Source organism: Dreissena polymorpha, chromosome 11 (assembly GCF_020536995.1).
Source record: "Dreissena polymorpha isolate Duluth1 chromosome 11, UMN_Dpol_1.0, whole genome shotgun sequence".
NCBI lineage: Eukaryota > Metazoa > Mollusca > Bivalvia > Myida > Dreissenidae > Dreissena > Dreissena polymorpha.
This window is the reverse complement of record NC_068365.1, coordinates 62,479,505-62,507,364: the sequence shown is the minus strand read 5'-3', so window position 1 is coordinate 62,507,364 and position 27,860 is coordinate 62,479,505. Positions and strand designations below refer to the sequence as shown.

At 32.7% G+C, this 27,860-nt stretch overlaps 1 protein-coding gene across 1 annotated transcript; it reads right to left on the bottom strand.

Moving 5' to 3' along the window:
* Positions 1 to 3,067: 3,067 nt before the first annotated feature.
* On the bottom strand, positions 3,068 to 27,322 carry LOC127850882 (uncharacterized). Its single transcript, XM_052384274.1, has 13 exons — positions 27,090 to 27,322; positions 25,003 to 25,205; positions 16,846 to 16,999; positions 16,362 to 16,589; positions 14,496 to 14,590; positions 12,575 to 12,588; positions 11,893 to 11,939; positions 10,627 to 10,640; positions 9,601 to 9,975; positions 9,289 to 9,442; positions 6,488 to 6,700; positions 6,272 to 6,366; positions 3,068 to 3,786 (listed from the first exon to the last, which is right to left on the bottom strand). Exons 1-13 carry the CDS (start codon positions 27,118 to 27,120, stop codon positions 3,733 to 3,735), a joined length of 1,677 nt encoding a protein of 558 aa, XP_052240234.1. The 5' UTR covers positions 27,121 to 27,322; the 3' UTR covers positions 3,068 to 3,732.
* Between the last annotated feature and the right edge of the window lie 538 nt (positions 27,323 to 27,860).

Genomic DNA, 27,860 nt, shown 5'->3' with positions numbered 1-27,860 from the left:
CAAAGACACAAATGGACACTGTTAATTTCCCCGGGGCAACGAGTCATTGCATCACTGATGATTTTAGTAATTTTATATCCCAGCCGCATCTACATCAGGATTAGAAATGTCGCCGGTATGCGTACGTTTGGTAAAAATCTGCAATAAAATGTAGGTATTGATTAAGTTTAAATATCAAACATTAACATGCAAATGAGTGTTGCCGTTGAACTGGACAAAAACTTGTCGAGTGTAATATAAATTGTACGAGCCTCCTATAAACTAGTTTTAACTGTTGATGGCTAAGTCCAAGGTGTACATTATGCCCCAAAACATGAATTTAACATAAGTGCCAAAGTGAAGAAACTTTCTGGACCTCAACAACTTTACAGAAATTTGATTGAATTTTTTATATAAAAATACAAAACTTTCACTACTAATTATTTTCTTTCATTAGGAAGTTATGGTTTGTTTTTACTTTATAAAACCTACACTTCTCTCTTCTAATTTTAACAGTACTAAACTAACAAAAGTAATGCATCGGGTATTGTATAATACCATAATCTATGATATTTAGAACTAAAACACATTCGAGATATTTCGTATCTGTGTTTTCCCCCCAAAAGAACAGCCTCTTACAGGCTGTGGACAAATTGCAAAATGTAGAAAAAAGGCTGTTTCCCAATTCCAAAAAGTAACTTTTCTTTTCAAAACAATCTGGCCAAAACTGTCAAAAAATTAGCCAAACCTTTTGAATACACTCAATTGGTTTATCGAGTTCATCAAACAGCAGTTTTATTTGCTAGAAATTTTTAGAAAGCAGTTAAACATACACTTATTTACAATTTGTATACTGTTATTTAAAACCATAATAATAATGTTAAAATTTTCCCAATTTCATGGTTTGTCGCACTTTATCCCCAATCAAAGAGGCACAGGCTGTAATGTATAACGCGAAGATATATCATATTTATTGTATTATTTATTGTTTCATGTTATTTAACCATCATTGACAGAAAGCTTAGCTTCTAATATAATTTTGACAATGAAAACTGTAGTGTACCACGTTGATTTTAGAAGTCACTACCTGGTGTGAGCAAGCAGAACAGCTATTGGAGTTTTTTAATTATTTTTTTACGAACATAGGATAAGAGCTATTTAATTTATTTTTATTTCGCTCGCTCGCTCCATTTTTATTTTGGCGGGGGGATCCTTTGAACAAATCTTCGATTTGTTGTAGCCTTAGTGTATGTCTCGATCAACATGAACAATTATTTATATGTAATGTTTATATCGGAATCATGGGTATATTGCTTTTGTCCTGAATATAGGTCGCCGTGGCATAAATTGATATGGTGCCCGATTAGCGACCACGGCGACATTGTTGGTACTCTACTGTGAGAGCGTTCATAAGATCTCTCCCAAAAACACCAAGTTGTGGTTCTAGGCCGTCGAGAGCGTTTCAATAAGACCGAGGCTTTCGATGCAACCGAACTGAAATAAATAGGTTTGAAGTTACTAAAGCTGTTTATTGAAAAACTCAACCATGCATACTATTTAAATTAAAAATCTCTGTCAGTCCAGTCTAGGAAGGCACGAAGAGCCCGTTTGTTTTACCTTAAGGTTAGTAGTTTTCCAATTACAGGCTATTCAGTACACCACATGTTATGGAAGCGATCTGTCAAAATGTGAAACAGTTTCTCTTTTTTGAAGGTATCAACTGACGCATATGTCCGAAATAGAAATAGCATATCAAAACATCAATGCCCTATGGATTGAGACAGGCGTCGTGGTTATTTTTCTTCCACTCAACTGGTGTGTGTTTTTCTGATTTCCAACAAATATTTGGATTTTTAGTTCGTAGCCTTAAAGGCACTGTCAGAATTATTTTATCAAATAAGCGTCGTGATTTTGTTTTATTTTTGCATTTGCAAATCGAAAATTAAATAAGGATATATGTATTCCATTATTTGAAATCGTTTTCTTGATAAAGTGTTGAAACAAATTTCATGTTATTAATACATGTGCCGTTAACTTTTACCTGATGATATTAAATAAATAGGTGTCTTCTTTACTGCGGGGTCAATACTTTCTTTAAATGTCGCGCGGAAACATGAAAGTCTAAGGAACGATGACGAAAGAAGAAATCAGAAAGATCATCGAATGCAGCGTCAAACGTATTATGTAAGTTTCATCCTTATGCACGAACACAGGTGGTTAGCGTGTTGCTATGATATTAATTAGTGAAAGCATCATTTTGAATGATAATTAATCATATTATAACAAAAAATTAAATTTTCTGAAAAAAAATTCACTTTCAAATATATATAACATATAACTCGCATGACCCAGTTGACAATGATCATGCAGTCTTTATGAATGAAATCTCCAGTTGTAAAGACACACCTCCGCATTGGACCAATGAAATCACTCGTGTGTTTAAAATGTCATTTAGTTGAAATGTATGTAAACAAAGGTTTCAAACGGCGCTGGACAGTTAGTCTTGATGCATAATGTAACGACAAGAACGGTAATAATTTTTTTTCATACGTTTTATTGAATTATGGTATCGAGGTACATGAACATTGTAGGGAAGATGCCCTTTACTCCGTGAAGATTTCAGTCTTAAAGACTGCATGATCATTGTCAACTGGGTCATGCGAGTTGTGTATCGTGTTATTTCTTAAAAGTTGACCCAGCATTTGTAAAAATATTGCAAGACATATACATTTCCAGAAAGGAAATTCATTTCTGCGTTAAATAAGACCGAGATCGTGAAAATCGCTGCAAAATTGATGAAGATATGGCTGTTCAAAGCGATGCACCCCGTTTTGGGGGTGATTTTGAGTTGCATACCTTGTTATATATATATATATATATATATATATATATATATATATATATATATATATATATTTGATAGTGATTTTTTTGTTTAGAAAATTTAATTTTTCGTTATAATATGATTATTTATCATTCAAAATGATGTTTTCACTAATTAATATCATAGCCACACGCTAACCACCTGTGTGCACGGAGAATCATTTATGCAATTTTGAATATAAATTTACATCTAAATAAAGCTATATGGCAACATTATCGACATACTGTTTCATAAAAAAAAGACGCTAAAGCAAATACCGTCTTTAAAACATATAGATACAAATTGATAAACCTTTTGGACAAAATACAGGTTAAGTTATAATCTAGAAATGAATGTAACCTATATTACTCAATAATAGCTATTATAAATTTAAAGAGTAAATACAAAAAACCCACAAAACCCCCACACAAACACACCTTATATCATAAAGTAGGAAAAACATGTTACATTAAGTTATTATGTAGACATTAATAGAATCTTACAGAAAACAATCATAGCTGTTATTAAAATAAAAATATTTAATGAAATGTATAGCAATACAAACGCCACTTGTACATAACTCACTGTTATTTACGTTCGAACGCCTTATTATCCACTTCTCATAATATATGAAAATCATAAAACAAACAAATAAACAAACAAAAACACACAAAAGGTCTAATTTCTTTTACTAAAATCGGATACACATCTTTCAATGTTTTAGTCCAGTTATTGACGACCAAGAAAAAATAACAAACACACTTATAGCAGAGCAAAAAACGAAAATAATTTTTTTAATGCGACTAACAAAACAAAACTAAGTCTATACTAGTGAGCGGCAAAGTCAATATAGACGGTGCAAAATAGTCCACACACGTTAGTTTTCTTTTTCACATTATTCTGCATGACTTGACATCTGTTGATGGATTATATGGTTTCGTATACTGAAATTGAACAAATCAAGCATTTATTTCAATGAATGTTAAACATAAAACACTATTTTACCAACTGTTCATACATCATCAAGCGTTTTGATTACGCACGCGTCTATATATCATCCAATGTATTTAAGCTCAGTTGAATTATCCTAAGGGATATTTAATAATTATAATTCTTTGATTATACTCCTTTAATTGACGTTTCGGCATAATTCCTTTATCAAAACAATGGAAATTATATGTTAACTACATTTTTACGTCTTTTGACTGCACAATTAAAACAACAAAGAAAATGTTTTTAAACGTCAAAAAACATTTTCTTTGTTGTTTAAATTGTGCAGTCAAAAGACGTAAAAATGTAGTTAACATATAATTTCCATTGTTTTGATAAAGACATTATGCCGAAACGTCAATTAAAGGAGTATAATCAGAGAATTATAATTTATTTAAGTTTTAAAGTTTAAATGGTTCATCAAATATTCACCCGATTATCTCTTAGCTGATGATGTTATTTTAATCAATTGGTTCAAATGCGCATTTCAAATAATTGCCCTTGTTTTGCATCCTATAAAGTGGTAATTGTCAGACAAACTTGAAGGTAGCACATTTCAGCAATACTTTATATTAAAATTACAATCTTATCATTGTAAGTTTACATGAATGCAATAAATCTAATTAATTGTGATATTTATAACTTAAATCTTCTATCACGAGATTACTTTGATGATATGTATTGCACCAGCATTATAATTTCTCATATTGTATACTTACATTGATATTTAAAAGCATGTAATCTAATCTAGAATGTTATTTTGTTTAGACATGAAAACATATGGTATAATCGAATAACACAATTCAAATAGTATGCGTACACATAAAAGCAGGGCTGACATATTTTAATTTGAATCAAACAATTAATTCGTATGAATTTTTGTTATAAAAGTACTGAATGAGTAGTATATAATTTCGTGTATATCCGCCGGGCTTCCTTTGATTTCAAAACATAAACACAAGTTGTAGCTGCTTCTGTGGATGGAAAACCACACAGCAACACCAACATTCATATATATATATTTGACTGTAATTACATCAGATTGATTGATGCAAATCAGTGAACATTATAGCTTCAGAAACAACTATATCAGGAGAGAAATTATTGTTTTTATTTCACTACTTTTATAACAGGAAACCAAACTACCGGTATTAATATAAATGATTGCAAATGGGTTCGCTGCCGGTAAACGGTCAATGCAGAGCATTATGGCGTTATGCCATATTTTCAAATGCTGATCGACTCGTGTGAAATTTAAATACCTTAGAAATATGCTATATATACATAATGACATGTGTTATCACAGCGTTAAATGCTCTGAGTTTGTGACTGGCCTCAATTAAGTTTACGGTTATTGCAATATCTAATCACATTTCGAAAACAAACTCGATCTTCATTTATAATGTTTCAAGTTCAGGTTAAATTTTGTAATTGTTGCAAGGTGCTTTCATTTTAAGTCTTATTTCATAATTTAAAACATAGTTATATAATTCTTAAGTGCATCAAACGAACAAAAACAGTAAGGAAAAAAATCAGAGTAAACCAGTCCGCTTAAATAACCATTGTACGAAATCATCCCTTAACAATGATATTGAAGAATTGAAAGAGGGGTACAGAGTGTTCAATTTCGATCTCATTAGCGGAACATGTTTTCGATTTACAGCACTTAAGATTTCTTCAGTCACCAAAGTCAAATAAAAATATAGAGCCCTCTCATTGTTATTGCAGAAAAAACACTTTTGATTTCTGTTTGTGTAGAAAAAGAATCGCTTGTCACGTGTTGATTTTAATTTAATGATAATATAATTTTGCTCTGCGACGTATAATTTCATTACATTATACAACCCCAAAAACGGGCCCTAGACGGAGACCTATTCATATCACTGTTGTCATGGTTCTTTTTGTGAAGATGCAATACAGGCTTCATAAGCGAATATGTACACTTGGTTGTCGAATGGTGTATTTGTGACGTGTTATGAATTTAAAAATAGAATTTATCTTTCTAATGGGGATATATTCTGAGCATTCTATCCTCTCTTCTCAAATATAACCGTATATTAAATTAGATTTTGATCTCATGAAAGTCATTATTATGAATGTCATATGTCTATTACACTTACAAAATTCTTATAGAAAATACAGTTTATATCTTTGGTAAACAATTAGTTGAACCGCGGTCAGGCATTTATCAAAATTAAGTACGAATGTAGGAACACGTTTAAAATCGGCAGCCTTTCTAAGAAAGCTGTTGACATGAAAAGTTCGAAGGAATATATTGTTTATATTTATTTGCTAAAACATGAACTCACGTCGATCAGGCAATTACTGATGGGCTCTTATGTGATAGCACTTAACGAGATGCACTGTTCAACGATGATTTGTTTGGTTTTTAATTTTATTCCCAACGACGTCATAAAATTAAATAAGATCACTACGTACCTGTAGAAAAACTGTGATGCTGTTTATCACGTCGCTAAACTTGATCAACTGTTTAAGTATGTTCTGAAGAATTGTTTGATCTGCCTTGAGTTGCCCTTTAAAAGAAAATAATATTATTTTTACATCATCATTAATAAATACAACATGAACAAATAAAACGCGTTATAGTTGTCTGACGAAAACAATACTTAACTTAAACTTAAATGCAAAGAATACCTATCAAAGATAAAGCCTCTCGCTTATGCTCCTCTCTTGTGTTTATGTCCATTTGTGTTTTATTAATCCTCCAATGTACGGCGTTAGCCTGCTCACGATTTTGCTCTGATTGTTTCTGTTTCTGTTTCGCTAGTTCATAACATTCATAGGCACTCATGAAGTTATAGGCCGCTAATGCCCCGCTTGCGCCTGCAGCAACGAGACTTGCACCCCCTGTAACGTATGAGAGTAATTATGTTATTGAGACAGATTATTTTTTCTGTGTTGAAGAAACCTTGTTACAGATGTATGTTATAGGCTGCAATGAACATATCTTCGCCTTGCAAAGGCCACGCAACTTGAGTCTTTCAATAAAGTTTAATAGATGAGAATCAAAGTGTATTTAAATCATTTTGTGCATATGAAACACTTTAGAAGATTACTACCTATTGAACAAAATATACATCTTCTTTTAAATCTCTTAATGTGGAGTCCAGTGCTATGAAGTTGATGTTTATTAACTTATGGGCTTTCATTATGGGCTAAATCCTAGATTCGTGGTTCTTTCAATCGTTTTAAAACCAAAGGTTTGCCATGACCCTTTCAGAAGGCGAAATCAGATGTGATATAATGTATTATGTTTAATAATGAAGTATAAGTTTTGCGCGTAGTATATTTGTTCCTTGTCATAAATAAAGATTATTTACATTAAAGGAAACATACAAATACATGTTGGGCATTTGAGCCAACTGATTGCAAAGTCCATTATTGTTGGCATTACTATTTTGACTTCTGAACTAAACTATATTTAATTTACTCATAACGATAAAATGCGATACATTGCTACACATTTTCTAAACGACAGAAATAAAACACGTCTCAAAAACACAGTATACAAACTTCGTAATTAATAAAAGCATAATAGCTTATCGTACAATTTTGTATTATGTAGTGTTTTTAGTAACCCGGATTGGCAGCAACCCAACCCCCAACAAAAACAACACAAATTTTGTGTAAAACTATTTACTTTAAATTAAGTAGATTGAACGATTAAAGAGATATCGAACAACAGTGTTTGTTAGTTTCTCTAAGCGAGGAAGTTTAATGCTTTACCTTTTGTTGATATATTATCGCTTTTACCAATTTGTTACTACGATAACAATACTGTTAAGAGTCAATATTATGTATCTTCTAATTACAAACACTGGACATGCATTTACCAGTATAAAAAATATCCATATAACAATTTTAAAAACGCTAGTATATCTCTAAATATATCAGCATGAACATAAGGCCTTTTTTTTAAATTTTTGTTTCATTCACGCCATCCATTTTCCTTATTTTATACGAATCTTAATAATAGATCACATACGCATTGAATAGTATATCATTATATTTCTAAGTCTCGTATTTGTGATTTTTTTTATTTAAGATGAAAAATACTTTTTTTGTGTTATAGGTATAATATTTCATCGACGAAATAATTATGTTTGTCTCGTTTGTGAAGACACGGTATTTTCTAGTTTTTTAAAATGGTAATCTTGGCGGCCATCTTGGATTTATACCGTATTGGAGCAACAGTTTTGGTGGGGACAAAAATAATATTTTGCCACAAAAACACACACCCAATTTAGAATATCATCAGCATATTAAAATAAAACCTTCAAAATTTAAAGAGTGGAAAATGGATGTGTTTTAGAAAAAAGTATTTTTTTACATTTGACCTGAAATAATAACTTTGTCAATGAAGACAACGACGTGGAAAAGCTTCGCGATAGGCCTTCTCATTGAGAGTTAGACCACGCAGTTACGAAATCCTGCATTGAGAGCTATACGTTTCGGGATTGACAAACAGAAAAAACCGCAAGACTCATAGATTCTGAGCACAATGACATAACTCCTTCACACCTTCTTCACGTGGGGCTATAATTACAATACGAAATGTGAAACATAACATTGACTACATTGCGTTATTTAATCATATTTGAAATTCGTAAAATAATAAACTATTCGCAATGCTACAGATCTATGAGGGAAAAGACTGAGATTTTGTGTTGTTATCCTTTCTAATAGAAGTATTCGCTGTCGTTACTCGTCAAAAGTGTGCAATTTTGTATAAAATTAAAAACTGTCTTCATTGATTTTATAAAATGACTTTTTCAAGACACAATCTATAGATGTTACGACATCAAAAACCCATGTGATAACAAAAATAAATTATATTGTTTTAAGAACTGTTTGTATTTGTAGTTTACATCTTCGATAGGCATTTTTGCAATAATTATTGGATTCCGTTTGCTTCTTATTTTTTTATATTTTATTTTAAAGAATAAGTATCTAGAATGGCACAAAGTAAGACTTAAATGATTATTTTTATTTAATTTTACTCGAGTTTCAACATCGGGCCTTTTTATGAATTAGGTGACGTAAATATCTATAACGTGCGAGCAATAACGGGAAAAAACTCGTTTTAAACTCAAAACCAAACAATGTAATTTCTCGTCAACTTGTGCGATAACCTATTAGAACATCATAATCATGCAATATTTCCTAAATAAACCTTATCATAATATCTAGCTATATTTTGAACATGATTGAAAGTGATCCGTTCCTCGAGGAAACCTGGAGTTACATAAAGGATGGGGTCCAACTTCACATGTTGCTCATGTGTGGTGTTATTGTGGCAAACAAGAAACATACTTTGATATACAATTCAATTGGAAAATAATCATAATAAAGTGAAATACACCTCCAATAAACGATTCTTTAACATAGATGTCTCGGAGTGGTATTTTTTTATTACTAGAAAATTAAAATATTACCAGTTAATGGAGCTGCCATAGCACTGGCAGCGAGGACGCCTATGCTTCCACTGCCAACTGCTAACTTCGTTGCCATCTCATAACCTTTTTTCAAAGCGAGTTTTTCTAATGTTTGCGCTTCAAATTGAAATGCTACTGCTTGTTTTTGAAGCACCTTCAAGCGTAAAAAAGTAAACAACGTTAGCCTTCATGTGATGCATTTTTTTCAATGAACTTTATCAAAAACAAAATAAGAAACTCAGCACATTAAATATACAAAAAATAACATATTAAAACATTAAATTAAGAAACAACTTTAAGTTGAATACAAACCGTACGCTTGCCTTCCATATTACGTATATCTTCTTCGAAGGCTTGAACTTCATAATACAATTTTTTCAGGACGTTTTGTTCCTTCATGATTATTTTCATTCGACTTATCATGTCATTACCAATGTTTTGTTCCAGATCAGTTATTTCTTTGTAAGTGGATTCTAAAAGCTGCATTAATTCTTTCGCCTCCTTGCTTTTGGAGTCCATTTCTTTTCTGTCAAGAATGTGTTTATACGTAGTTGACATTGCTTGTTTGAACTGCGATATTCGGTATTCAATCCATGGTATTGTTTCCCTAACGTATTTCTCATTGTGTTTACCGCTGACTTTCGCACGCTTTGCTTCCCATATATTTTTAAATATTTCATGTAGCTCCTAATCAACCAATAACTCAATGAATTAATAAATCAAAACATGAATAAATCAACCAATCAACCAACCAAGAATTTAACAACCCAACAACCATCCAAACAACCTTCCTTCCTACCTGCCCTGCTTACTTACCTACTTTTACCGCTCGACAGACCTAGCTACCTCGAGACCAACCAACTAATCGACCGACCGACCTATGCCTGACCGACCGAACAACCACTCACCCAAAAAACCTACCGCCCTTACCCACACCTATCTACATACTTATATACATATCTTTTAACAGGCAGTGCATATATGGATAAATTGGTAAATACTATTATTTAATTAAAACATCAATACATTTAAGAATAAAGAGCGGACGAGTGAATGACTATGTGATTAAATAATTAAAATCAGTGAATTAATCAAAGAATAATCACTGTATCAATTAATCAATCATCAATTCATTTACTATGTAAGTTTATGTAAAAACAACGCATCAAATGAATAATCCAACCCGACAATCAATCCATACTGCGCATCTTACAAATGATTTATACATGAAATGGAAAATATTCTTACTCAAAATGATAACATGCCAGTGTCTTATGGTATTTATACATTTTTAAGTTATACTATTTTGCAGTTGGAAATAAAACAAAATAAGTTTACCTTGTCCACTTTATCTGAAATATACAAAATCAAGAATGTAAACACAAATTACTTGAATTAATCATAAAACACAAACGAATGAAAATTAAATAAAATTAAAACAACAACATCTTTTGAATAAACTGTGGAACAATGTGTCAATTAGTGAAACTTTGTAAAATTTAAAATTAAATATATTGACACTGAAAATTAATTCAAAGTATGTGTATTAAAATGAGTGCATTCTGAATTAATAGCATGGATCTTGATTGATTAGCGCATTTAAGAAACGTCTCAATGTCATTCTTGTGATTACTGTTATTTCAACACACACCTGAGAAGCATCATTTCAAAAGTTGCTTAAGTCGCCGTCTGGTATCGTTTTGCTCGTTATTATTAACTCAGTTGTATTTTTTTTGTTTGTTTGCGATTTTTTTTATTCAATAAGTTTTTCATTATATGTTTTGATCTTGCCCATGTTTTTATAATACGCGTATCTATTATATAGTTGAAGTTACAATGCAATACAACGAAATCTAACTTAAAAATTACATGTATGACGTGATGAATTGCTTGAACCAAAAAGGATGTGTTCATTTTAAATGTTGTCTCCTCTAGTCTATCATACATGCTCGAACCAAAATTACCCGGTTGTTCAGGATAAAACAATGAAGTGTAAGTGACAAACGGACCACTAAATCATAGACATGCTGAATACAATTCGTATTCATATTGTATTAAACTAAATTTAGCTTTTTTTAATGGATAGCTGCTAGGTCTGATATATTGCCTCGAAGATACGGATTGTCGGATAGGTGTCTACATATGGTTTCTGAAAACTACTAAGTTTCATCGATAGTTGTGCTTTTGGTCTGTTTTAAGGACTTAATTCCTTTTGAAATATATATGTATATTCAATTTAAGAAGACATGTACATGCATTGAATTAATGAAAACCAAAACAAACGGTTGTTAACATAGCAAAACAGATCAAGCATCAAAAGAGCTGCGGCAATGTAAGCCAACGTGTGACTGGACGTCATATTGGGTAAACATGTATGGCTGTTTCAACATTGACAGCCCATGAAAACCTTTTTGAAACCGTGACTAAAATAAGAGTTACGTGTTAAAAATTATGGTCATATAGAGTTGCTTAATTCTAAATAGCATTTCTATTTACTATATACTGCACGTGATCTTACATAAGCAAAGAAACATAACAATCATTACATTAATTTTGCTATTCGAAGGCATGCTTGTATTTTAAGAATACTCTCTGAAGTCAAACCTGTAATTGATCCTTCTTCAACCTTTGCGGATGTGTGTTTAGGTACACTGAAACATTGAATTGCATTACAAAACACAAAACATAGTTCATAATGAACACACCTGTCAGTTTGAAATAAAATCAGGCTTGTAGTATTTAAGTAGAAGACATCATATTGAGCGTATGTCATAATGCTTAATTTATTAAGGATGCATAATCCGTATGCTTTGAGATGCAAAGACACGGTTCGTGTGCGTTCAACTACTCTATATGATTTACAACGCTGCTTAAGTAGTTCATTAAGACAGTAATAACGAATGAAAATAAACAAAGGATTGTTTCAGAAGGCACTGCATTTTCTCTTCTTGAACAGGAGAAAGTGATGTTAAGCAACATCAAACAGACGATATAATAAACAGTCAAATCTCACTTAAACTATATATATATATTCATTTGTGTTAGCATTAATTTAAATTAAGAATGTTCATAAATTCGAAATGTGCTATATTTAACACCTATTTACAAATACGTCAAAATAAACGTTACAACCTCGTCATTGAATAAAAACGAATAATCAAGTTGCTAAAGATTTATCAGCACTGATCGTGACTTTTAATTGGATTAATTATTTCGAAATACGAAAACATGTTTAATAATTATGAGGCTTAAACTTTTAGACAGGACGATATTCAAATGGGCTTACCTTGTCGGTAGTTTCTGAAATTGAACGCAAAGAAGCGTGTTTGCGCATGTTGTTTGTTTGGTTAATAATTATCGTATAAACATTTATTATTCTAAACTTTTATTTTCCCAGTGTTCACATGATGCGACTCTAGTTATCTTGATGTTTTAGAAGAAAACGATATGCGGGAGATACAGACTTACCGACATCAATAACATAACATTTTTTCTTCGAAAAAATTACTTCACTTATTTAGATAAACGAGAGATATACTTCTGGAATATATTATTCTGGTCATGTCGATACAGAAAGCATCAAACTTTAATAAATTAATAATTAAACTCACAATTCTAATTCAAGGGCATATTTAAAAAACATAAACAATACATCCTAATTACGTTTTATGGTGCTGATCAAAGTACATGTAGTTATTTAATTTAGTTACCATAAGACGCCAAAAGACCTTGCTTTATTAGGGGAGTATTTCGGTACTATGTTTTATGAAAGTTGCACAAGTAAAGCTTTATTTGCCGATTGGCTAAAGGTGGCGGTTGATTAGTTTATTGTAAACTCATATTTTCAGGTCACATGTTTTACATAAGTGCCTATCAGAGATATAACATTCGCGTGCATTCAAATTTTCCCAGATGAGTTTTCACAAAAAAACTATAGAAGGGGATGGTTGCAAAACAAAAGATATTGATTTTAAGTTAACACTCATTTTCAAGATCAAAGGATACTTTTAAACATATGACTATTTCCGTCATATTTCATAAGGAACAATTTTTCTATTATGATCCTTCATCAGACGGATTGTTATACGCAAATGTTTCTTTCAGGGTTAAGTGGCAATTACAGTTCAAAGGTTAAATTGATAACAGTAGTCTAATGAAACAAGCTTCTTTTAAAAATAAATGTGAAATTTAAAGTTCAAATGTAAAATCGATATGTTGTTAAAATGTCGCGTAGCAAAATTAATTTATCTTCATTAAAAGATATCGAAATTACGTTATCCTCTATACTTGGCTGTTTCGAGAAAACTTTTTAGGTAGATATAATTCTTTGGGTATACAGTACAAATTATGTGCCAGTTTGGTCACGCTAAATGCAAATTGAAGATTCTATCAAACACACACCTCAAGTGGTGATAATGTATGGATGAAAGATATGTTTCGAGATTAACCTTCTTGAATGGTCTTTAACCAACAAAATATCACTAACGGTGAGGTCAACCTTGAAAATACTCAGTAAACGTGTATTATCGGAAAAACAAATGACCGCATACTCAACTAATAAGACAAGATAGAAGAAGCAAGTACTTTGACATCCAGCGGCTAAAAAGCCAGAATTGCCTATTATGTTTGCAAGACAAATGGAGCATGCACAAGGCATATATATATATATTTAAATAATATCAATGATATTCAATGTTTTAGAATATAGTTTTTATATATCTGTTCAACAGGAAGTTGTTATATCAGTGAATGTTTGCAGAAAGTTAATATTAATCGGAATCAACTATAAAGTTTATCATTTTTGTTAAAATAGAATCAGATTGAACAGGGCAAACAACATGCTATATATTATATACACATAAAGCAACATAAACAGCATAAAACTTATTTTACACGTATAAAGCGCAAGTAGTCATGACGTCATTATTAACACAACAAACGTCAAAAATCATATTCATTCCCGCAAAAAAATGCAGCGTCGAAGCGATTTCACTAATTCTTATAAATTGGGGAACGTAGCGATATGATAAACAGAAAAACAGGTTACCGCCTGATAGTTTACTTGGTGCAAATAAAATGACGGCTCGGCAAGTTTTGCCATTTATTGTTTTCTAAGCCTTGCCTGAAATATTACAAAGCTATTAGGTAGTAACCTGTTATTCTCTCTGTACAGCAGGACTAAGAATAAAACATCAGTCCAACAATACCTCGGATGAAGATATTTTACTGTCAAGTATAACTTCGAATGCCGAGAGGTTGCCATGCATGTTTTCTAGGTCTCCTATTTCAGCTTGGATTTTAACTGAAAAAAGAAATTATTATGCATGAATATTATTACTTTCTCATGATAATATAGTACTACTACAACTACCAATACTAATACTACTACTGCGTTTGCTACTGCTAATGCTACTGATACTTACTACTTACTGATACTGATACTTAATACTTGCTACACACTACTTAAATACAAGTCATTACTCATTAATCACTACTTACTACAAGTTACCGGTATACAAATTTAGATAAAAAGTAATACTGTACATATTTTGCGGATACGAGTTTCATTTCCTGACAAGTAAACATCATCCAAATTAAGAATATTTTAGAGAAATGTGTTCTCTTGAAACGTATTATTAAATCAAGCAAATATTACCTGTTAGGAGTGCATTGGATAAAAGCGTACTCTAGATATCGTGCGGAAATTAAACAGCCTAATTTGAAATAACCTTCCCATGTGGAGTTGAATGTTGACTTGTTAACATCAATATTTATTGACTTCATCCGTACACCCCAAGTATTTATTACATAAATTGTCTCAATTATCTGTCAATACATTGCGCACATATCAGGGGGAAACACTGTGGCTAAATTTAAATAAAGGATTCACATTCGACATGTTTTATCGATAATCAATAAAGTTGATATGCGCTTCTCTAGTGCAAACGTTGTCATTATACCAATAAACATGGTCGTAGGCGAATAAAAAGTGTCAGTATCATGCAAGGAAACCATCTTTATTTCATATTTCAAGTCCCTGTGCCCTTGATCGTTGGAATGCATTATCTGCCTGACATAATCATCAAGTGCGGAAATGAAATATCAACGGACCGACCGACCATCCGACAGAACGATAGATGGACAACTTCACAGCAAGAAATCTGCTTCTTCTAATTGGTGTTGAAACAAATGGGGTTTCTTAAACAAACTACTAAATGCAGCATGATTTTATGTCATTTATGCTCTTAACATATTTAAAAAATTAAGATGGTGGAGTAATGCTGTCAACAATGCTCCGTATTTAATCAAATTCAATATACCCGACTAAGGTTATTATTGTTTTTTTTTTCAAAAAGAATTACAAAAGGTTTGAAAACTACTCCAAAAGGGTTAAAGTTGCCGCGCGACTATAGTATCTGGTTAAAACAATTTTAACATTCAAATCAGTGTATCACCTAGCAGAATAACTAAAAAAATCATTAGAAGTTAAATAAACATATAATGTTTAGTTAAAAGATCCGTATGTAAAAGGGTTGTGCAATACAGCAAACACATTTTATTTTAACGTGTGCTTGTTTCGGTGGCCTGTTTCAGATATGGATTATCCACACAACTTAAAGTCGTATACCTGTATTACTGCACTTAACCAATTTTTTTTTCTAACTTTTCAAATGGTTTTGATTAAATATATCGCACGAAGAGTGTTCTGATCTGACATTTCACTGTGGATTAAGGTATAAATTATCATATATGACTTTACATATTGTAGTTATTGTATTAAGAGTGTGAAAGAGCATTTGTTATTTAGATTTTTCAATTGAACATTTACTATTAAATGTACAAAAGCACATTAATGCCACCTTGAATGTCCATCGAGTTTTTTTTTTAAATAAAATTGTAATAAACAGTTAATGTTTTCGTATTGAATGGCGTGAACAAGTATGTTATGTTGAATCGACAATTGTTCATCGCATCGGGAATGAAAACGTGTGCATCAAAATAAAAATAAAGATAGCTACTGTAAATAAACAGACACGATACGAATAGTTAACAAAATATCTTAAGATACTCACGACTAAAATTATGTAGTTTAGTTTTCTCAATTAAGTCTACATCTATGCTGGCTTGAATTTCTTGTTGATTCCTCCGTTTGCTTTCGACGTCAGATCTCTTACTTTCGGCGAGCCGTTTTTGTTTGTTTGCCTCTTCCCGTTTTTCTTTTGCGTCGAGAAAAGCGACCGCAGCAACACCCGTAGCTCCAGCAGGAGCAGCAATGCCCAAAAGTGCTGCTGATATTCCACCTGTAATTATTCACATTAACTGGCGTACACTTTAGTAACCAACTATCTTGTATAATTGATATAATCGAACTTTCGAACATGCAATAACAATAGCATTAAGAAATTAAAAAAACTACTGTCTTGGAACTTATTCTTAGTCGATTTATTTTACTTGATATTTGACATATTACAAAAAAAACACACGCAAAACTGTATGTGCTACGATGTTATAGTCAACACTTTACCCACGTTAATTGAATATCATTCGACTATGTACCAGTCATCGGGGTCAGTGCCAATGCAGTTAATCCAACGGCTACAGATCCCCATCCAATTTTACTGCTTTGTGTTGCTTTGTTATCTAGTCCAGCAGCTTCTGCTTCATACTCAACTGCCTTAGCTACTAACGATTCTATTTCAGTTTCGATATTCTGCAATAATAAAACAATAAAATGTTCATTATTATAGTAAGTATCGTATGAGGAGAACGTAAATAAGTCGAGGTGTTTGTTTAAAGTGACACTTATGTTATTTGCTCATTTATTATATCAATATAAATTAATAATCAAATAATTAAAAATAAAAATAAATAAATAGATAATAAATAAATAATAAAATCAATTTTATATTAATATATTCCCTTTATTATACATACATACAAATCTTCATGTAAAGGTCGTTCATAACAAAATTTGCACAATATATATTTTCCCGCGCCCAATGAAGATTACTTTTGATATATGTAAAAATAAATAAGTAAATTAAATAATTAAATAAAAAATAGATACATTTATAATATATACTCATCTTCATGTAAAGGTCGTTCATAATTATTTTTTGCACAATACATATTTACCCGCGCCCAATGAAGATTTCTTATGAAGACTGATAATCTTATTAATTAAAAGCAAAACTGCATAGAAGCTGTCGATATGGCCTTTAAATGATAACTAATTAAACGCTTCATGTTTTGTTCCTGTGCTCAGTTTACAAATGGGGTAATCACCTTTCAAACTCAAAATGATGTTGATTATTATAATAATGATGGTTTGTATGGTAATTTAATGATTGCATTGATAATGCTGATGATGATTACGATAATTATAGTTATTATGCATAATAAATTCTTACTTCCAGCCTTTTTCTCTGTGAATTGTAAAAATCTTAAAATGAATGTTTTTTTCAAATTCAGATAAAATAACACGTTCAAAAGATATAACTTTACAATTTGACTAAATAATCAGACGAAGTTTCAGTGTAACACGATAATATATAATCTGGGCTGGGCTAAAATAGAGTTATATGTCAGTGACCTGATATCAAAGAAAGTGAACGGAATTTATTTGTATTATATATCAGTGTTTTAATAACACTCAAAACTATTGGGTAAGCATCTTCAACGAAATTGTGCACTAATTGCATAGAAAAGCCGATAATTTGCACATATATTATTGATCTGATAGATTAAAAAATAACTACCCAACCATGAGTAACAGAGCATTAGCGTCACAAGTAAATGTCTTGTTAACATTTCGTAAAGAGGTTTTTAAATACAGTTTACACGAGCATTTGAGGTTTTAAGTCGTAGAGAACATTACTGATCATTTGTAAATTTCGTGTAGAGAATCTAAACTGGTACATACATAAAACAATTTTATGATGCCTCTTATAAACAGGACAGAACATTTTTTTACGACTTAAGCGTATACATCTCATCGTCAAAATAATAATAATTCAATAATAAATACACATGCGTCAAAATAAAAACACTTCTATTTATGCATTTTACTAATATATGTTTTTTGTGAGAATGTTATATGTAAGAGAAGGCTCTTTACTTTTTAAAATAAAGTTTAGTGGATGTTCAACATCAGTAATTTATTGAGAAATGAAATATGCAGTTAAATACCATATACAAAAGTGCAATTTTGAGGAAATAATATTCTTTATATATTTTCGGCTCTATGTTTAAATACAGAAATTAGCATTACGAATCAGTTAAGATTTTCTAGTCATATATTTAATTATTGTAAAAATTTAAACATACTTGGTCTTCTTCTGTAACATCAGATATAAGTGTATTTCTAAAATTTTCATATAAAGGGCATATCAAAACAAAATGGTATTCATCTTCAATATCATTGAGTTGACACAATTTACAAATTCTTTCATTTCTTGGTATGTATTGTTGCCTTCCAGTTTCTATAAAAAGGATATGAGAAAAGAATCTTAATTTGCTTTTATGTTCCCAAATTTTTTTTGTTTAAGTAGTTGGATCTTTCAAAATTCGGTTTCATTTCCTTGTAAATAAATAGTGATGACGTGTCATTAAAATCACTTTGGCATTCTGAAAAAAACAACAAACACACAACATATCGTGTAATCTATTGCGAAACATTACACTAAAGCTGTTAACATAAACAGATTCTAGATATACCCATACGTAATTAAAATCTGGCTCGTGCAAAAGATTTCGAACGTTTGATGCCCATGACTTGTTGGGTGGGTAATCACATTCATCTTTACATTGTATACAAATAATATTGCTTAACATACAGTCGAACAACTTTCGTTAATATCGATATATATACCTCGGGTATCTAGCTACATCGGCATACACAGCATTTGAATTTGTAGAAGCAATCACATGTAAGAGCCATTTGCAGAATTTGCGTTGGATATTTTCAGCTTTAGTAAAACCCCACACATCGCTTCCATAGTTAAGAATCGAGGCAACTTATGAATCAAATTAATAAAACATGAATTAGACAGGTCTATTCAACGATTTTGTAACAATAAATAATGAGTTTATCGCCCTAAGCGCTCTGTCTGACACAATATCTGCTGCTTGTATAAATGCACCTCTGCTTGACCTAACTATTTCAAGATAATTGAAGTGTTCACTTCTTCTTCTTGGCGTTCGCTCTACACGATCACACCAGTTTCTTCAATAAATGATGTGGTCCGTCTCAGGTCATCCACGTCTCCATAAAGTTTCTGATGGAGGGTTGTGTCCTGGGGCCACTTTGTAGCTCGCTCCTGGTCGTGACGTTTACATCTTTGGAGGATGTGTTCAGCTGTTTGGTCTTCTGTGCCACACGGACAGGTCGGTGACGGGGCCAGTCTGTATTTTTTATGCATGTGTGCATTGAGTCGGTTGTGCCCTGATCGGAGTCTGACCATTATCACTTGCTCTGCCCTGCTTAGGAGATGATATGCATCTGCCTCTTGTCTTGGCCGGGTAAGTGATTTAATGATGGTAACTTTCTCCTTGTAGCTTACTTGCACAGGTGGCTGATCTAACTGAGCACCTTGTTTTGCCAGTTGGTCAGCATCTTCATTTCCGGCCACTCCACAGTGTGCTGGGATCCACTGGAGGGTCACGTTTAGGTTGGTGCTGATTCTTTGTAAGGCATTTGCAAGCTGAGGAACCTTGTTGCTGGTCAGGGCTTCTAATACAGACATGGCATCTGTAAAGAAGACTATCGAGTTGACATCTTCGGTCGAGTCTTCAATCATTGACACTGCCTTCATGAGGGCTAAAGTCTCTGCTCTGTAGTTGCTACAGTGTGTTCCGGTTGCTGCATGATGTGTTTCTCGTTTTCCGGATGGGTACAGAATGACGATGCCAGCACCTCCATTTATGACTGCTCTAGTGGCAGAACCGTCTGTGTAGACATGAGTCCATGCCTCTCTTGGGTATTCGTCATCGATCATGGCAAGTGTGAGGCTCTTTCTGATATGCTCATCCTCTTGTTTACCTGGCTGTAGGTGAGGAACACTGGATCTTACTGCAACATTTGACAGGTCATTTTGTAATGGATCTATGATGTCTTCATGACCAAGCGGAGTGGTGGGGATGGTCAGATCCGTTGCATAGGCCTTGTCCAGCTTCTTAGCTTCGTGTACAAAGCTGCTACGCTTGATCCGATTTTTGGTGTACCCTTTAACTCTGGCTGACATGGGGTGATCCGTTAGACATTTATACTTCTCTGTCTGAAGCAGGATTTTGACATCTCTTCTTTCTTGAAGTGGTTGTATTCCTGTTATCTTTTCCATGAAGGCAATTGGTGTGGACTTGGTTGCTCCTGTCATGATGCGCAGAGCTTGGTTCTGGATTTTATCCAGAGCCTGGCGATTGGATTTGGCTGTGGAAGACCATGTGGGGGAACTATACTCTCGAAGTGTTCACGATTTCAAGAGAATTGTTGATATAAACCCAACTATATCACTTTGTAATATGCCTTTATGAAAGATGTCAATTTGTGTCTTGTCGACATTGACACAAATTATTCAGAAAAGATTGTAATGCATCAGCGGATTCAGAGATTAATACTGCGTCGTCGGCGAATAAAAGAAGATTGATAATGGATCAATAGTTATGCCCCCATTTATATCAGCTGGTAAGTGCAACTCAATTACCAGTTACGAATTAGTAAACACGGAGAACACATCTCACACTGTAATACACCGATGTCGGATTAAAAAACAAGATCGAAAAGAAAACGGACAACAATTTACAATCGATACCAGACTGAATGAGTTTAAACAAGAGATGCATACGATCCGTTAAGTCATATACTTTTAAATAATCGCCAAACAGATAACTAGTCTTTGTTTTTTGTTTATTTGACTTTCAATCAATAATTAAAGGCCAAATAGTGCGTCTACAGTACTATTACCCGGCTTGAAACCGAACTGTGCGTCTTTTAAAATTTCATTAGCTGTAGCCCACTTTTGTAAGCGTTCATTAAGTTGATTAGTGAATAACTTCGCAACAACTCTAACGGGTTCTACCTCGATAATTATTTGATATAAACGGATCGCTTTTTAATAAAATGTATAATCACACCCGTTGACCAGGTGTGTGGGAATTTCCAAGACTTGAGAATATGATTAAATAACAATTACAATGCGTTACCTATAGCATGGATACCTTTTTTTTTAATATTCGTAATTAATATTGTCCAAAGAACACGCCTTATTATTACCTTAACCTTTCGTGGCCATGACAATTTCGTCCAATGATGTGTGTATCGAGTTCCAGGTAAGTACTGTCAGAGTTATGGTTGCTGTAAAAATTGCGAACAGAATTTACACTGTTCGCCAGATTTTTAAAGTGTTCAAGGAACTCAATTAAATCGATTGTTTCTCCGTTCGGGTTCGCAGATCTTTTTATAAAACATTTTCCAAAATCCTTAAGGTGATTCTGAATTCAAAATTGAATAGTTGTCCATATTGCGTCCAAACGTACGATTAAAATGTGACTTACATTAACGACGATAACATGTGTATGATTTCTTTTTTTTTCCAAATACTGACTGGCTATTGATTTTGTTGTTCATTTTGTTAAATTTGTATAAAACATCCTAACATTCCTTGCGTTGTCGTTCACACTCTGCATTATACCATTGTGTTGCCGTGTAAATCTAATTTATTTGACTCGGATTTGATAGTGTGAGCAAAATACGGATTTTCTTTCGACGTGAGATACTGAGCAAAATTGAAACATGGTGCTCTGTTACATCGTTATTTTCTATTCCGCGTATTAGACTTGACTCAAGATTTACAATATCGCTCGATAATTCAGAAATAAAAGCTTTCCTTGAATAAAATTCCATTTATCAAATGTGTTGGGTCCTCGCGTATATTTATTGCTAGTTTTTCCATTGTTTAGATTATATTCTATAGGGGCATGAAAAGGAAATGTATTACTATCTCTTATTTCAGTGCACAATATTGTAAAAAAATTGCCGACCACGTCAACTGAACATTGCCCATTATGTGTACTTCACGTAATTCTTCCAATATTGGTATCGATATGTAATCTACCGTCAACAACTCGAACTTGTGTAGCCATACATAAATCTAACAATGCGTCCCCGAAGCGGTTTGAATTAAAATTACAAGTTGCTCTAAGCATCCAACTTTCGACCAATTCTTGAATTTGTATCTCCCGTAACATAAACCACACCCAGCTCGCTGAAATGATAAATATCCGATTCAATAATCTTAAAATATCCCCATCAAATTGAATGTGAACATGTGAATATTCGGGTGAATATGTTAAAGCGATATATATTTCATTTTCAGTATTAGAATAGTGTTTGTCAAATTAAATCCACAGTATACAATCTTTTTTTTGCAACCGTTACTCCTGTTCTTATATAATCTCTAATATACAAAATAAGTCCACCACTTGCACGGTTCGCACGCCTATTTGGATAACACCATATGAATGTATTGTATCACTAAATTCAGACAGTTTAATATTATATTTTGAATTGGTCCATGTCTCTGTTTAACTAATAATGTAATATCGTGAAAGCAATTTTACGATTCCGGCGATGAAAACTTGCCTGCTGTGAGCCCTGCAACGTTCCAGTTTAAACCTTTTACAACACTCTCACGTCCCTCCTAGGCATTCGGCTTGTACTCACGGACATCGATGACACGTTTTTCCACTCATAGGAAGGCCTGTTTATTCTCTTCCCTAGCCTTTTTCATGACAGGTATAAGCTGTTGTCTTGTTTCCATTATTTCCCTGGGGTATTGTTCTGATATCCCATACACGGTCCCTTTGGGTTCCTTGGACACCTTCCTAACTCTTTCTCCATACGGAATGAATGCAATTTTTGCGACTATAGGTCTTATTTGTGTGCGATTATAACGCCATATTCTATGGGCAAGGTGAAATTTAATGTCCCTGGATGCGTTTTCGATCAATAGTTTTGATTCAAAAAAGGCACGGCTGTATATATTAAGAATTAATATTATTTAACGTAAATACATAAATATTCAATTTTCATCATAATTTGGATCAAATAGTATTTCCTGACGATATAATGAGGTCTCATATTACTTATGTATGGATATTTGTCACCTTCACTGTTGGTTGACTGACATAAAGAATATTTTATTAAGAAACATTGGTTTCAGTCAAGCTAAAAATCCCAATTGCTGACGGTGCTTTTGGGTACTGAATTAAACATTTATTGAACTGAATGGTTTAACCCTATACCCCATAGATATATATTTGTACGCATTAGAAAGTTAAATTTAATTAAAAACATTACTTACTAGATTCAAGTTTTAAAGGCTTCAATTCAAACCCGTAGAAACTGATGAGCAGCAAACAGCATAGACCCTGAACAGACTGCGAGTTACTCGCAAGCTGTTCTGGTATCATGCCGTTTGCATATAGCCATTTTCACTTTGCTTCTGAGAGGGAAAGGGTTAAGGGTTAATGGTAATGTCACAGAGATGCCCTAAACTATCAGCTATATTCGCGACAAAGAAAATGCCACAGTTGTACACACGAGTTGATAAGAAACTTGAATAGTTTTGAGGAAGGCCGACTAAGATGAGGAGAACAAAGGCAAACATGTGTTTTATTTCTTATACAATAAACTTTAATAAGAGCAAATATATAAGATTTTATTTAAGTTGTTGGACGTCACACGAGCAACAATTCATCAATTTTTTTGTGAACATAGTTATCTGCTTGACCCTAATAAAACTAACAACATGAAAGTTCCGTAATAAAGTCCGTCGTCAGAACTCGGAGTTTCTGTAAGATTTACCTCACCATTAGCTCAAAGTAAAACGACTTTCCCAGTGGGAACAAGGAGCAAACGTTTCCCAGTGATCCATACTCTGGGGCCAGACGTTATAACGATACTTTATTGATCGAATGGTTTGCCTGATGTTGTGCATATGTTTTCGATGAAGTTGCCAGACGGGCACACTACAGAGCTGATGTGGACGCCTTCCTCGATGCTGCAAACACCATAAGCATCAAAGTAGACCACGACAGACACAAAGTCATGTCATTCCTGGAAGTAGCGAAGTGTCTGGCCTCAAAGCATTTCACAGCCAAACATTTAGTGCTTTAGAATCGGATCCGCTCTCACTGCGGAATGTAAAAAATATGACATAGCTTTTTGCAGAAAAATACAAAGACGAGAACAGTGTAAGTCTATATGAAAGGTGCAACATCGTCAACTTCCTGTTAAAAATAAAGCAACCACTTTACAGCTACGACCACCTGTCGTGACTAGGCACAATATTCTTATACACCACATGCACAACAAATCCACTTCCTTCGTCTCCAAAGTGCACCTGTAGACACGCCGAAAAACTAGCCAGACACATATAACAAACATTCAGCAACCATCAACCACCGAGTGAAATGTACGGCGTCAACCTGATAGCCTGCATTAGATCAAAGAATGCCCGTTTCATCCTTGCCGTCGGACTCAAAGTTTAGCTGCTGCGATTTAGAAAAAAGAACGACGGGAAAAAGAAGAAGATCATGATGAAGAAGTACAGTTATCATTAAAAATGCCGTTAACCTTTAAAATAACAATTTGTATCAAAACCTCACATAATTATTACTATTGTCGGACAAATAACAATACAATATTTAACTTACCTTAATATCTCTCTCCAAATCTTGTATTTTCTGTGTGTTATTCGCCAATTTGCGTTCAATATTTTGTATTTCTTCTTTTTTCAAATCCAGATCCTTTTTGAATTTGGTTAAATCTGACTCATTTTTTGCTCGAAGCTTTTCAACTTCTATTTTCATATTCTTCAACGTCTCGTCAGAAGCAGAGTTGAACTTATCTAAATAATCTGTAAAATACATCTTATAATGAACCTGTTTAGCATCATAAAAGGTATTCGCATTTTTCATACGGAACAACTTGTTTGGTAATTTGACCTATCAATGTTTATAACGTTACACTAATTCGTATTACGTTATTTACTTTAAAGAAGACTTATACAATGTTGTAATAAAATGTATATTATCCGATCTTTTAAAGATCCACTGTGTATGCCAAGTTAGACAAGTTTGGATATGTTAATGAGCTACATGATGTGCCATTGATTGTGTATATTGATTTGGTATGTTAAACTCGTTTTTTCCAATAAACATTTGTAAACACTTTAGCCTACCGCAAAAAACGCGAATTCCTTACAAGTTCTTATTCATGAAATGCTGCGATTTCACAAAATGAACCCTTGCGTGTTAGCAACTATTACAAACTACAAATTTACCGCTATAGGACTCTAAAAGCAAAGGAATATTTTTGTTCGAAACACAATCGTATCATTAGATATCAATACCAGTCAAGACATTTTGTTCAAAGGCTTTAACATATATATGAATATCGATTTTCTGCTACGATATGTAGTACCGTAACACACATTTCGTTTAATACAAGCAACTTGAATTTTATTCGATCAAAAAGTGAATCCAAACTTATTTTAAGTTTAAAGGCGGTTTGTGTTTTATCTACCGCATATCGCTTAATTCATTTCATATTTTTCTTCAATGATGTAAACGGACGATTTATATCGTGATCGGAGGGAAGGGGAAAAATGCGGTAAATGCGAAAGTCGGTTGAACGTGTGACGTGTATCATAATCAGACAATAAAGCCAAGCCATTACGCTTACCTTTATCTTTGTGGATTTAATAGCATTACCATTCAGGAAAAGCACTAATGTGAATAAGTTTATTATCTTGTTTGAACACTTTTATTTTGATAATTCAAGTACATAATTTTTATAATTTTTAATCTTTTATAATCGTTTTTAAATAACCCTGAATGGTTGCAATGATAAAACATATTTCGAAAAGAAACACCCACGTACCGACATTAAAACAACCGACGAAAGAAAAAAGTACAACATAAACAATACTCCCGATTTTAAGACGATCAATTTTGACAAGCCTAAATCTACTATCTCTAAAAATAAGACATATTTAATACTTAAGGAACGTATAAATCGATTAGTTGCTAACCAGCACTAAACACATCAAACAAAGTCTTCGTTTTATAATTCGAATGAAACGGATATAGTTTAGACGTAATGACATGGAAATAACATAATTGAACTTTTACGAAATTAAAAATATGTTTCTGCGAGAAATCTTTGTTATTAATCGATACTTAAATCACGAAGCACATTTAATTAAGATAACAATATGCCGTCTATGATTGGAAAGCAACATTAAACTTTTCTTTATTTATCTAACAACAATGCTAGTAACAAAAAGTATGCAATGCATAATATAACAATGTCATTAAGTAAACTCAACAAATAAACGTTAAACGCAAAACTTCAAAACAAGTGTTATTGCATAGGATACACGAAGCATACATTTACATTGTTTATTGTATTTTAAAACACTAATCTACACTGTCATCAACGTTACGTACAATGCTAAAACGCAAATGCTACATGCAAAATAACACGGACGATTTAAGAAATCAATCGCTTTAAAAACGAATACAGAATGGTATTGGAACATATTCGTAATCATGTACATCCGATTAATCACAATTTAACAACGTAAAGAGTTTGATGTAGACATAAGAAACTATTTGAATGTCAGTTCAGATTGAGTCCGTTAGGTTTAAAACAAAACAGCTCATGTTAAAAGAATTATGTTTGATAACCCGGTAAGCAAATTTGTTTATATTTAACTAACACTGATACGAATACCTACCTGAAAGTGGTTGTGGCTGTGGTTCGCCCATCTTGGTAAGAATGCATAAAATCCGTCCTTCTTTTAACTAGCATAAATTAAGCTCGTCTGTTTGCTTTTGTTTTCCTTTAGTCACCTAGCATGTAACAGCGAACACTATTCGATATCATTTTTAATTGTAACGGGTATTCAAACGCACTCAAGAAGAGCCAAAGTTTCCATTCATTTGAACGTTCTTTTCAAACCACGTAAATCAATACTATACATGAGCAATTGAGCAATACGTATGTAAATAAATATAATCCTCGGCTAGACTGACATCATATACTCCATTGTTGAATGCATATGGGCAGTTAACAATATGGTTTTAAACATTATACAACATATTTTAATATATCAATCGATTGTGTTGGAATAATTGTTCAATACAATATTTTAAAGTTATATTTTCCTCTTACACGATTTAGCTAATAATGAGTACTAATTCCTAAATTTTGACCTAAATACTTTTCAAGAGTATGGTGGCATAGAATTACCAAAAGAAAACTGAGAAGTAAATTTTGATCACGTTTAAATCATTGTTAAGAATAAAATACTGGTCTTCATTCTTTATTATTATAACTGCTTTAAAAGCCAATTTGATATTAGTGCCAACTAGTGATATACGGAATATTTATTGGGACATCTAGGTTATAAAATATATGTCTTTTCAAATAAATTTGTCCAAAAGTCGTCCGTAATAAATGGATGATTTATGAAAAACACAAAACATAACACGATTATATTCATTAT